General features: G+C 32.0%; 2 protein-coding genes across 9 annotated transcripts in view; one reads left to right on the top strand and one right to left on the bottom strand.

The window, feature by feature from the left end:
• Positions 1 to 14,736, top strand: part of COG5 (component of oligomeric golgi complex 5) — a gene marked incomplete at both ends in the record, with an annotated part of 167,069 nt that overhangs the window by 19,515 nt on the left and 132,818 nt on the right. The window lies entirely within an intron of this gene.
• On the bottom strand, positions 12,699 to 14,015 carry GPR22 (G protein-coupled receptor 22; the record flags this gene model as incomplete). Its single annotated transcript, XM_084230371.1, has 1 exon — positions 12,699 to 14,015. The coding sequence occupies exon 1, from the start codon at positions 13,998 to 14,000 to the stop codon at positions 12,699 to 12,701; it is 1,302 nt and encodes a 433-aa protein (XP_084086497.1). The 5' UTR covers positions 14,001 to 14,015.

Here is a 14,736-nt window from a genome sequence, read left to right as displayed (position 1 = left end):
TCCATATGTTGATCTGTCCTTGCTTTCCAGGGATAAATCTCTCTTGGTCCTGGTATATAATCCTTTTAATGTGCTGCTGAATTCCATTTACTAATGCGTTGTTGAAGATTTTTTGCTTCTATTTTTATGAAGGATTTTGCTTTGTAGTTTTCTTGTAACATCTCTGTCTGGCTTTGGTATAAGGGTATTTCTGGCCTCACAGAATGTGTTAAGAAGTGTTTCCTCCTCTTCAATTTTTTGGAAGTATTTGAGAAGGTTTGTTGTTAATTATTCTTTAAATATTTGGTAGGTTTCACCAGTGAAGCCATTTGATCCTGGGTTTTTCTTTATTAGAATTTCCTGTTTTCTCCACTATTAGTCATATACATTTCTGCACTGTTTTATTTTGTCTGTGGACTTTTTAGCTATATGCCTCTATTATTTTTTGTAGGAATACCATTAGGAATAACAACATAGATCTTTAATTTACCACAGTGTACTTTGTATTTTTGTTGAATTACTTCGGGTGATATATTAGCTGCTTTGACACAATGGACTATGATGGTGGGTGCCCTATGGTGGCAGTATCTGAGGGGAGATCCTCTACTTCTAAAATAATAACAATAATGTAAGTCAGAGTTACCTCAAAAATAAAATATTAGATGCTTTGAAGTCATTGCTAAATCCTACCGATAAGCCCCCTTATATACATATGGCAGTTAAGCCATATCAACTACCTGGGGAAGGAATTCCTTGTTTTGAAAGAAAGAGAATGAGTAATCTTCAAAATTCTGTCCTAAGAAGACATTAGAGTCAAAACACAACACATATACACACACGCCCCCACAGTGTTTTTTGTATCCTGTCTCCTTACAGAAGAACAACCAGCCAGAGTTATATGACTTTTTATTGGCAAGAGATAGATAACCTTTTTTCATACATGGATATAAAATGTTAACTAATGATTTTAAAGAAAACAGCTGTAATGGGACACTGCTTATAAAATAACCTACACACTCTTCTGATATCACTGCTAATGATATATTTTTTCCCTTATTGCTCATAAGAAACAATTACCTCAGGTCACATTAAGGATTCTTACAGGTAAATGATTTGGGAGTTAAAGAAAACTGTTTTATCCTAATCCAGTTTACATAGTCAGTTCTACACTGATATATATGTTAAAATCCTAGTATATGATTCTAATACTGACTTACAGTTATGCAAATGAATAAGGTCTATTCTTGGTCTTTAGGACATTTGTAGGATGTTGATTTGGTAATATATTTGTAGTTGAATGTGGTTATGAGTCATAGTAACTTTTTAACAGATTTAATAATAATAATTTGTCAGAATCTCTATACAGAGAGCAGGAAATTTCCCATAGAATTCCCTACAAGATTAGTAGCTCAAAATCGTGTGTTTCCAGCTGTGTTTGGAGGAATCCTAATTATTTGGATGAAGGGAATGTTGAGCTACTAACTCTTATCTGCTAATTTCACTTCATTGAAAAAATTAACTTTTGTTCATAAATTTGGGTTATGTAAAATAATTTTATTGAAAAAGTCCTTTATTGCTAAAAAGAATCATGAAAATGGAAGTAAAACTAGTTCTTGGGCGATGTAGTGGATCATTGAATGAGGCAGCTGCGGGATCCAGACCTTCACTTGGGAAAAGGCTTAAGGAAGAATTACATCTTGGGGCAGATTGGAGTGCATGAATTGTTAAAATATGCTTCAGTAATCTAAGTGTTAATGACATAAATTTTTTTTTTTTTTTTTGGATTTGCTGTATAATCTAGATGCTTCAGTTTGGTCCACTTACTCTTTGGGGGTGGCTGGATACCCAAGATTATAATGATATCTTTGAAAGTTAAAGGAGAGAAGTAACCTCTGCTTAGTCTTCTCAATAAATGCTAGCTTTGGTGGCTGCTGCCCAGAGAGAAGTCATTTGTTTATTGTTGTTTTTTATAAGGTTTTGGAATACATAAGAATAGCCATCCAAACATAAGCAATAAAATTGATGTTTTAGAGTGAAACTGTAGCAACAAAAATGAAAACTTAATACCAACAAAAATAAAAACTGAGAAGGAGTAATGGGAGAGAATTTTTCCAAGTCTGAAAGAGGAATAAATCTTCTTGAATGGGCACACAACATAATATTTCTAAACTTTTCTTTCATCAAAGTAATACTCTTTACTAATACTTTAAAGACTTCAAAATATTTTAAGATTATATTATAAAATATCATAAATGTTTCTGCTATGCAATTTGTAATTAGGAGACAAGAGGACATAGGCTTTGAATCCATTTAGACCTTGGTTTAAATCCCATTTCTATTCCTCTTCCTAATTGTGTGCATTTCAACAAGAATAACTTCTCTTTCAGGTTGTAAAGTACTTTTGGTAAGATTTAATGAGTCAGAATGTAGGTTGCCTTTGACTTTACTTTTCCTCTTACCCTTTTTTAATTTAGAAATAGAACTAAAAACCAAATTTATGTGATATTTTGAAGGTTATATTGAATATATATCATCATCTGTGGTTGTGTGTTCTACTCTTTGTATGCAAAAATGTCATGTTTCCCCGATCTCCCTCCATCTCATATGATGTACATTTCTCATGTGTTTTTTTTTTTTCTGGTAACAACATATGAAATATTACTATAATGACTGTTTTTATTTTTATTTTTTAATTTTTTAAAAAGATTTATTTATTTATTTATTTATTTATTCAAGCACTGGGCACAGTCAAAAGCGGGAGGGTGAGAGAATTCACCAGAGCTAGAGCAGGGAGCAGAGCAGGCAGAAGGACCGAAGTACACTGCTGAGTGGAGCAGTAGGTGGCAGGAGAGGTCTGCGTGCCATGCGGGACCCTCCTCCGGTGGCCTGGGAGCAGCCGGGGATCGAACCGGGGCTGCAGAAGTTGCAGGCAGCTTTGCAACCCAGCGCTCAACCTCTGCGCCACCGGGGACACCCTATAATGACTTTTAATTAAATATGAACAGTAGAGGAGAATAAAAGTCATTTAAGGAAAATGAAAAATCATCGCAAATTCCTATTGAGACAAGAAAGAGTTGTACTTTTTTGAGGGACTAGAATAATTATTGTAGTTTTTTTAATAACTGATAATGTAGTTGAACTGATAGTATACTTGTTAATTTAAAAAATAAAATTTCAGAAAAATGTACAAAAACTGCCATTGATTGTTATTTGCTAATTACTGTGCTAAATATTGTATATATTTTCTCATTGAAGCGTCACAACAACTTTCTTACATAGATGTTATTTTACAGAGTGGGGGGGAATCTGAATGATAAACATTTTTTAAAAGAAAAAAAAAAAGAATCTGAATGAGTTTAATATTCCCAGGATCATGCAGTTACTAAGAAGAGCACCACTCCCTGTACTTATTATTTTCTTTCCTGGTACTCCTGTGGAGCTGCTATGAGAACCAAGTTTTCTGAGCCATAAGATTTATGCCAGTTTGGGGGTTCTGTAAATTTGTGATAGGGGCATACAGTATTATTTAACAGTGGGAGTTAAATGATTTATACAACATAAAAAATAATGTGAATGTAATGGTCCTTCATCTTCACTGATACTCTCTGAATTTTTCTTTTTAACCAACATTTATGCTTTCCCTTGATTAAGATATATTTTTATTTCCTTGGAGTACTTAAAATAAACATATTTAAATTTTCAGACTAATCTTATTAGGGGCATCCTCTTCCATAATAATAAACACAAAGCCATATCATATTAATGGCTGTATAATACTCAGTTGAAAACTTTTCCAATGATTTATGTAAGTGATCTATGGTTAACTATTTAGGCCATTTATATATTTTTTCATTAATAGAATTATTCTTTGATGACCATGCTTGAACATAAAGTTTTGTACACTTAGTTGTTTCCTTTGGGTAAATTTTGGAAGCTGAATTTCTTGCTCAAAGACTAAGTTTCGCTTACTACTTCAAGATGAATTTCATTTCCAATAGTAATATGAAAGAGCAAATCTATAATTTTGTCACAATTAATAGACATTATCATAAAAAAGTTCTCTTCCAATCACATATATAAAAGTTGGTATATTAGTTTGTTTTTAAACATATTCTAATTTGCATTTGTTTTTTGGTAACTGTGGTTGAATGGTTTTGTTTTCTGTTGGTGATTTACCTGTTTGTTTTCTTGGCTCATTTTCCTATTGCTGTGATGAATCATTTAAGTATTATTTACATAATAGAGGTACATTTGCTTTACTGTAGGCTCTATGTATGTTTCTCAGTTTATCCCATTCTTTGAAAAAGGTAGTTATATTTCTCAACCTTTTTCTTAAGGTTGTTCATTATATTACCAATGTTACCTCAATTAACAAAAAATTACGTCCATACTTGTTAAATGTTTGTTTCTGATTTTATATATCTGCAATTTATTTTGGTATAACTTGCACATATAACCACTACATCTCATAACTCCAGGCAGTACATTAACTGTTTCTTGAAATATAATGTGAATTGTGCTTCCTGAAATTGCGAAACTCCCTGACCTTGGGAATACCTAAGCATTTAACTTTATTTTTTCAATGTTTGTTTATTTCCCTAGTATCATTTAATTAATACTATATCATGCCACCTCCCACTTGAAATATCTCTTTATATTATTTGCTTGAGTCATATTTCAGTTGTCTGCCTATTCTTATTTTCTATTTTATAATATTGGAGTTAAGTTTATTATTTACATTTTTATTTATTAATATTTATGCCCTGATTTTTTCATTGTTTTCTTTAAAAAAAACTTTATTTTTTGCATAAAACTAGGGTGTAAGCCAGAGGTGCTGGGGCGGGTGAGAGGATTCACCAGAGATAGGGTGGGGAGCAGAACAGGTGAATCTACTGAAATACACTGCTGAGGGGAGCAGTGGGTGAGACAGGAGAGATCTGCTGTGCCATATGTGGGTTAGCTCACTGACCAGGGATCGAACTTAGGCCATAGTGGCGATAGCACTGAGACTTAACCCATATGCCACCAGAGAGGCCCCCTCAGTGTTTCCTTTTTAAAGTAGTTTTTAAAAGGAAATAGAATTGGACATATGCATTTTCCACTTATATTTTTTTCAAGATTGTCTGTGTAACTTGTAGGAATTTTCTAATTTTACATTTGAAAAATACCGAGCTGTTACTATAATATTTGGGTTTGAATTATTTTCAGTTAACTATCATGTTGTATTTTAAGTCTCAGTGAAGACTATCTGATTGAAGTTCTATAATCAGGAGTGAAAATAAGTGGAATTGTACTTTAGGAAGTAGAAAATAGAAATAGTCAGAAATTGATGTGGAAAGACCATATCAGAAGCTAATAGTTTCAGATATTCAGAACCTAAATTATGACAGAAGTGGAGAGTGAAAGTATATCTATTTTTGGATGCTCTCACTCACTTTCAAATCTAGGAAGACTTTCACTGGACTTTGGGTTTAAATTAAAAAAAAAACTTTTGCCTGGCAAAACAATATTATATTTCCAGCTTTCTTGCTCCCTGTTCCATAGTCATAGTCTGTGCAGCAGCCAAATTGAATTGTCCCCTGGTCTGGAGACTTCATTTTCTTTTTTCTATGTAATTGCTCATGCTTGTGTCTCTGCCTGATAATGCTGTTCTTGCCCAGATGCCATCAGCCAGTCTCACCCCTCAAAGTTCATTTCAAATGCTGTTTCCTTTCTGCAGCCTTTCCAGGTACCTGTGTTCCTTTTTTTCAAGCCCCATTGCTGTTCTTTTGTAGACTTATTGAAGCTATATTTTGCTTTATGATACTGATATTATCTTCTCTGCTTTTGTAAGTGCATACAACCCAAACCTTTTATGAAATGTTCAAATTTGAGCCAGTGAGGAGTAAGAACTATAATAATGGGCCATTTGAAAGTGCTTTTGGGTGGCGGTTTTGTTTTGTTTTTCTTAATTCTTATAAGATAACAGACTTGTATTTGATGGTAACTAGGATTTTATGGATCTTGCTCCTTGACAGTTTTATCTAGTAGATCCTGTGACATGTTATTCATTACATTTTAAAAAAATTTATATAGTAGATATTGTGACATGTTATTTATTAAGTTTTTAGAAAAAATTATGTATTTTGAGAAGTTAGTTGTGTTGTAGAACCAGTAAAAACATGTGTTAATGTAAATGGTACTGATAGAAAAAGAATATATTTTAAAAGTAAAGCCATCTGATACCTGATTTCTCCTATTTAACAAAAGTGATAAAATATTTATATGATTATCTTTTATCATCTAATTGAAAGTACAGTTCTTTTTCTTTGGCTCTTATTATAGCTATCCTAACTGTAGCTTTGAATCATCAGTAGGTAGAGTATGTGTTAATAAGGATTAGAAATTTCAATGGACATTTTTCTTAAAATTCATTGGTGAAAATTTGATTCTTTAGCTTCTCATTTCAGAATTCGCTACTACCTACCTCTATGCAAGGGCAGAATGTCATTATCCAGATGTTAGTCGTAACCTCAGTTCAATGGCTATTCAAGTTTATGGTTTTGTACTTAACCATTCCTCTGCCAATTTTTATTTCTAGAATTTGGGGAGAAGATATTTATGGAAGCTTTTTCTGAAGATTGGTAAATCCATCCATTTCTCTTGATTAGTGAATCACTAAAGATTGTAGGTTGGAGGAGGAGAGAAGTAATGACTTGAATTACCTGGGGATCTGTTTGTTTTATTTTATTTTTTTTTAAAGATTTATTTATTTATTTATACAAGTACCGGGTACAGTCAGAAGTGCGGGAGGGTGAGGGAATTCACCAGAGCCAGAGGGGAGAGCAGAGCAGGCAGAGTGATGAAATACCCTGCTGAGGGGAGCAGTGGGTGGCAGGAGAGGTCTGCGTGCCATGTGGGACCCTCACCGGTGGCCAGGGATCGAGCCGGGGCCGCAGAGGCTGCAGACAGCTTCGCAACCCAGTGCTCAACCGCTGCGCCACTGGGGAGGCCCTGTTTGTTTTAGTTTTAATAATGCCATCTTTCCAGTTCGAAAGTGCCACCATCTCTCTTCCACCAACCTGATGGACCCCTTAGGCATTCGTGAAATGGTTGGAATCCACTGCTTTATTATTCTAAAATTCAGTTTTAGATTAAACCAGAATTATAATGGGTTTTATAAATAGATAAGTGTTATACTCATTTCCATAAATGCTTTTTACTGAATTTTCTTTTAATTGATGCCATTATTATACATTTGAAAATCTATCAGCCTTATGAGACTTCCTTTTCTGTAAGATTGTTGTGGCCATTTTTGTATATTGAGGAACTTAAGATTCAACTGTATAAGACTTTGGGTATCTTTAAAGCTGTTGCAGAAAACATCATTTTACATGTTACATAGTTTCTCAGAAGATCTGTGAAAGGGAATGCTTCCTGGTCTAAGTATCAAGAATAGTTTATACTTACACTGAACAGCTGGACAATTTTTATTTTATTGATACTAAGACTCATGTAATCAATCTCTTTTCTCTCTCTAAGACTTAATAGAAAACAGTCTTGCAAGAAGGCAGGATTTAATGATTAGCATTCTGCATTTTTCATACAAAGCCTAATTTAAACTTAATTTTTTTATTTTTCATCCTTCTTACTATGATGTTATTACATATTCTCTCAATTTAATTGTATCTATAATTGTGTGCTTTCAAAAGTTGTCATTTATTCCCCTTAGAATAAGGCAGGATATAAATAAATTATATTATCTATAGCATTTACTGATGTTGGTTCCCTACTTTCTTCCTAACATCAAGAATAGTTTTTTGCTGGAGTTTTGATTACACGTTCTTAGGGGATCTTACTGAATTTGTAGATATTTGATCTAGAGAAAAGAAAAACACAGATATATACCCATGGCATTTTGTAGACAAATTTAGTGAACTTATATATAGGACTCCAGGAAATCCTCTACCAAAGTTGTTATTTTTTATTTCTTGGCAGGTTTTTTTCTATAAGATGGCAATATCTAATCACTTGAACTATTCTTTGTATACTTAGTTATGTCCACTAGCAGCCTGTTTTTAATAATACTAGCTTGCTATGTCTAGGTCTTATGGTTCGTTAAGTACAAATAATAAAAATCAAGAGGATTACAATTATAGCAGAAGATATCAATGTTTTTGAAAAGAATAAAAAATGTTCTATAAAGTAATGACCCCAGAGTAGTGTTTCCACAATGTCATTTGAAATATTTGTTGAGTGTCAGTATTACTTAAACTGTTATAAAACAGAATAGGAAATTTAATAAAAGTTGTCATAAATTACCAGAGTAACTAAATATTCCTTAAACTGTATTGATGGCACAATGGTAATTATAATAACAAAGGAAAAATGTTTGACTCAAACCATTTAGTTAAGTGCCATCTGTTCAGAAGATACACAAGTATAGTTTTAGTATTTTCACTGAAAATTTATTTTAGAAGTAATTCTTATTCTCTGTGTACATTATTATGTTTTAATAGAAGTTTTATATTAAAATGAACAAATGTGCAATATAGTACTTTCTGGTCAGAATAAAATAATGTTATGACAAATAGCTTTGTAATTTTATAATTAACTGAATATTTTACTTGAGTGAAGTAAAAATAAATAACACTTTATTGTGTCATATTTCACATTTGGTACCATTTTATTTTCTGTGTGTGTATGATTTTTAAAGGAAACTTTTTGCTCAGATAATGTCCTTTAAAAGAACAAAATTTTGTCCTTTTGAAGTCACAACTGTGCACGCACACATACATTACCCACACACACACACAGGTGAAATTTTATTTAAGAATAATAACTTCAAGAAGGCACTATAGCCTGAATAGAGTTCAGAACTATTTCTATACCTTTTCATTTATTAGTTATCTGGATGTCTATTGCTTGGATACATATTGTTATTGTTAGTATATAAAGTAGTAGTTTTTCAACTTTAGCTCACAAATTAGCAGAGAGTATTAGCAGAGAGAATGCAACCACAGAGATTCTGATAGTGTAAGTTTCAGGTGGGGCCTAGAAATTGAAATTTTAAACAAGCATCCTAGAGGAGTCTGATATATAAGTAGTTTACATTTTGAGAAACACTCTCCCAAACAAGATACAGTAAGGTAAGCAGTTTTCATAAGTTCTTTTTCAGTTTTAGTAATATTTACTGATCAGTTATTATGTATCAGTCACTTTTTTTTGGAAACATTATCAAAGGTTTTATTATTATAGACCAGTACTATGTGAATTAAGGATAGTTTATTATAAAGTAAGGTAGCTACAGTTAGCTAGCATTTTGTTCCTCATAAAAAATGATAGTTGGAAAAAAGTCAGTAGCTAAGGAAAGACTACAGGTTTTTAGGAACTGGGAACTATTAAAGTGTAGATTATATAAATTTCACTTGCACCTGTCATGAGATATTAACAATATTAGGATAAAATATATATCTTTGATTCCTTTCTAGCCAATCAACATACAATATATTCAGTATACAGTATATTACGTAAGGTTATGTTTATTATTGATGGTTGATACATATATATCCTATATGTTTCTTAGTACTACGATCTATGTCTAATATAGCCAAACACTCATTTGAACATAAACATTTTTAAAACATTTTTATTAAATTAAAATTTGTGCATTTTGCATCTATTATCAGTATTGTTTATGCATAACTGTCTGAGTGGAATGCAGTTCCCCATAACTTTATTATCTTTTCTTGTACCTTTTCCTTTTTTTCTCGCACAAATTTATTAATGTTAAAGTGGATTTGTTCATTTTTTCCCTCAAATTTTATTGATTTATCAACCACTTAACTATATATCCTTTTCATCTTGAAAAATTCGTTAGTATACTTTGGTAGTGTGCTTAATATCTCTCAGAAATATATGACATACTACTTTCACAGAAGCAAGGTGAGGAAAATAAACTCAGTCATAGACAGTCTCAGCTGTCTTCCTTTATCTTACTTGGTGCTTCAGGGTTTGGTAATGGTAGAGAGCTTATACTGGTGGCAGTAACAGGAATGACAGCACTTTTTACCACTTGCTAGTAAGTACATAACTGTCATGCTTTTAGAAGTTCGTTAAAAAAAAATGTGTGACTAGAGGCCTGGAAATAGTTAGGATTATTTTCACTTATGAACAAAAGGAGAAATGTGAATGTGTTTAAGTTTGATCAACTCTTTTTCCCTTGTAAAATAGGTATTATTTTAAAAGGTCATATCTTTCATTTTTCAATTGTTTCTGCAACTTAACACTCTTCTAGTACTGGCCTGTGAATTTTTGTGGTGGTCTAATATTTTACTTCTTAAGATGTATTATGTGCTCTTATATTACTATCTGTCTAGTCTGATCAGCTGGCTTTAAAAAAGAAGGCCTTTGTTTTGAATGTTTTTTAGAGAAAGTACATCTTCAAACTAGTTTTATTCTGTAAATGCTAGCTGACAGTTCTCTTCTCTTTGTAGCTCCCTAATTGGGTAACACAGATCTTTTTCTTGCTTTACCTAGGTTTTATTATCACTATATTTTTCTCTTTTGTAATATGATCTGAGCTCCTTTGCCCCCTAACATTTATTAGTCAATTTATGTTTAACTTTGCGTTCACCGCAGTCTCATAGGGGCTTGCTGTTAGGAGTATGTACTAATATCTGCCTTTGAGAGGTAAAGAAAATAGTCTGCAAAAGTTTCCTTTACTTTCAAAAAATTTCTCATCTTATTTAGTGAAAACATGCTTTTTAAACTAAATCCTTTGGCATGCTTATAGATGAAGTTTAAAAATTAAAAAGGGTTTTCTCTTAATATGAAAATTGTAAAAATGGTCTAATTTTTATTAAGGTTACAAAACTCAATGTTAAAATTTTAATTCATGCTCAGGAGTCCAAATATAAAGTTACTTGTTAAAAATCTGAAATGAATGTATTAGGAGATATTCTGTGTCGAATATATTTATTAAATGAAATATTTCTTAATATATTTATTATGTTTTAATTTCACTTTGGATTTCAAAAAGTTTTACTTGTACTACATTTTGCCAAGTTGAAGCATCTCTTTCACTCTATGAAAGAGTAGAAAATAAATAAGAAAATAAATAAGGCAGAAGGAAACTGCCTTTACCAAAATTTGACATTATCAGAAATAAATCACTGTTTAACTTACCATGTACCTCAGGGAATTCAAGCTGTTGCACAATACTCATTTCCCCCAAGGATTAGGGTATTCAGTAAACTGGATTGACTGAATCGCATCTGTTTATTTTAAAGTGATCTATTATTTAGTTGTTTCACATACATTTTTAATTTCAAAATGAGTGGCTGCTTGATTTAGGCATTATAGCACTTAAAAAACACGATACAAATTTGTCTAGTTAACTATTTGTAAGGTAGTAAAGTATTTGCCTACTTTAAGTAACTTACTGCATCTTTTCTGATACAGGGATATTAGCACTCACTCATAGATTACTACATTATAACAATGGGAAAATATTTGCTTGATATGATATTCCCAAACCTGATGTCTAATTAGAATTAATCTCATAGTTCTCAAACATGAAGGATTGGAGACAAAATTTTTTAAGTGGTAGAGAGTAGAAAAGTTGGCAAGATTTATTGCTGCTTTAAAAAGATTTTCAGAGAGGAAATAAAACTACTGTATTTTGAAACACTTGCAGGCTACCAGAGTGTAAATTGTATTCTGCTAAAGTTGCTATAAATATCTAAAATTAGAAACAGTTGTCTTTGTTAGGTTTTCCCTACAATGATATAAAGTCATTTTTCTTGCATGTATTCAGATTTTAATAGTTAATTTCTATTATACATGAAGAACTGATTGGAATAAAGCTAGAAAGTCAGTTTATTTCATTGCATTGGTTTTTACAGTATACTGTATTCCCTCAGAGCATTTGGCTTCTAGTCAAGTAAAGTGAGGAAGGAAGACTGGTGATTTAATTTTCTTCCTTCACTTTATTGTCAGTTCATTTGCATATTATAGACATGGTGCCCTTGATCTTAGACAATAAGTCCATTTTTTTCATTATAAACTTGAATTTCAAAGTTTCCCTTAGTGTGCATATACAGGGTTTTTTTGTTTTTTTTTTTTTTTTGCATCTTGACTTAAAATCTTGATAAATCCTATAATTTTCTATATTCAAAGTAAAAAAGGATGAAGTTTCAAACATAGCTACTTTTGATATATCCAGCATTATAGCAAATAGACTACACCAGAAAACAACAGTGGTACAAGAAATCCTGGATTGTTTTTGATTGTTTGGAGCCCATACTTTTAGTTTTTATGTTAAAATGCTATTCCAGTTGTTATCATATAAATATATCTATAGTTTGTTGCTTAGAAATAATACACTTTATAAAAAAATGCAAGGATATCTGTGTCAGTTACATTTTGAAGTTATACATTGTTTTAAGGCTATGTATTTATTCTTTAGAAAATATGACTTACATGAATTTCTTCTGCTGGACATAATATTGACAAAATATACACATGATATTACTTTAACAAACTGCCATGCAACAAATACATTAAGTAATGAAGAGATTGAATATATATGACCTAATCTAATTTTGACATTTACATTAAAAATTTACAACATAACCAATACTTAAATTGTTTTTCCCTTATATTTGGCAGTAATTTCATTTTTTTTACAATTTAAATTTAGAACTTCTGGATGTGGTTTTGGCAAAACTTAGACTTCCCTAGTCTGTGACAACCTGAGGTACTAAGCATTTTTCTCTTATTTCACTATCTTCAAATGTAATTTTTTTGTTTCTTTTGGGTTCTATCCAAGAGTTGTGTATTACAGCATTATTTGGCATGGGGTCAGCTTCCACTATTGAAACAACTCGCTTTTTCATTTTACTTTTCAAGACCTTTTGAAATTTCTGTCTAGTGAATGCATATAGTAAAGGATGAAAAATAGTTGTTCCATAAGCCATGACTAGAAAACACAACCTCAATTTTACTAAAAGGTCACTTGGGCCTAAACATAAAATGGTGGTATTTAAAACAGAAATTGGTGTCCAGCAGAGAAGAAATGTAGAAATTATCAATAGAGACATTCTGAAGACTCTTTTCTGCCTTTCTCGTCGTTCACGGTGTCGTTTCACAGCTCGCCGGAGAGCAATTATTACAGACACTGAAGTTCTTACACCAAAGACTACATTTCTCCCACCACTGCTTTGTGACATGTCTGTAGTCTCATGTTGCGTGGTTAGAGAAATTGTCTTTTTCTTTCTTGCTTTCTTCTTCGGCCCTGTTGAGAATCTCGTGCCTATTCGAATATTTAGAGCCTGAAGTATTTTGGTGTATGTGATTAACATTACTATAACAGTGAAAAAGAATATTGGGATCTGTACTAGCAGATGATAATACATTCCCAGTTCAGTGTAGTATTCATTTGTACTGACACACAAAAGCGTCTTGTTTTCCCATGTATTTCCACTTTGATGACTGAAAAAATTTACCTCAATAAAGGGAATCAAGAAAGAGAAAAAGGAAAAAATCCAAATGGATATCATTAACATTACAGCTCTGCCCATTGTCAGAATTCGGTTTGCAGGTTTTACAGAAATGTCATATCTGTCCAAAGTGATAGCAAAAACGTTGATTGCTGTTGAGACACTTGCAAAAGATACACAGGCCTCATGGAAACAGCAGATAAGAGCAGTGTTACTCTCCAGTGAAAGCAGAAGGATAACTATAGTTAGAGGAATACATCCCACACAAATTATTACATCTAGTACATGAAGATTCATTGTAATAATGTTACTGACAGAGTTGATTAAGTTGGATTTCATGCAGTAAAGAACCAATACGGTGAGGTTGCTGCCAAGTCCCAACACAATTTCTAACATAAGAAATCCAGTGAGAGACACTTGAAAGCTTAATGGATATGATAGTGGTTGGTGCATGTTGGTGTTGATGTCATCAATGTCATCTCGCACTGTTATGTTAGATTCAGACTGCATGTTGATTTCCAGAATAGGAGAAAAACACATTCTTTTGGAGCAGTTGGTTTTTTCCCCTAGAAAGTGAAATAGAATAAACTCTTTGATATTTGGCAATTTAAATGATGTATCAAACATGTGTTCTTCAAAAATAATCTTTTATTGTGTTCTTAGTTCAATTATTATGTTTGTTAACTATTAATGAAAAATGTAGAATTAAGAATAATCAAGGTTGCATTGCTTTGATGTAAAGGGAAGTTGAGTTCTTTGCAGAAATTACTGGGAATGCAATTACTGCAAAAATATTTAATACACTGAAAAGGCTTTCCTCTTTTGGGTTTGTCAAGCTTATTGAGATGCAGTATTTTTTTTTTAATAATAAAACTAATCAGCATGAAAACTAATTTTAGCCAAATGTTTTAAAATTTCTTTTTAAAATGTTGTGAGTAGGTGGGAAGTAAATGTTATTTTAATATGTTCTAGCATAATTAGTGTAGGTATATTTCCATGAGATTTCAAATGAACAGACAAGTGTTCATTTAAAACGATGACTGGTACAGAGCACTAGCTTGTCTTGGACCATTTTGTTCATGTTCTTGATTGAAATTCAATTCAGAAGGTAACAGTGTACGTGGGGATATTTGGAGTTATTTCTTACAGAAATGGGCAAATGATATATTTCACAATGAAAATGCTCACTGAACTTTATAATTGACAAACTGATGTTTTAAATATTGGAAGGAAAAGGACATTATGTTACCATGAAAAGCCACAAAGCTTGGTAAAA

The sequence above is a fragment of the Talpa europaea genome (genome assembly GCF_964194135.1).
Source record: "Talpa europaea genome assembly, chromosome: 3".
NCBI lineage: Eukaryota > Metazoa > Chordata > Mammalia > Eulipotyphla > Talpidae > Talpa > Talpa europaea.
The sequence above is the reverse complement of the archived record's forward strand: the minus strand, read 5'-3'. Positions and strand labels throughout refer to the sequence as shown.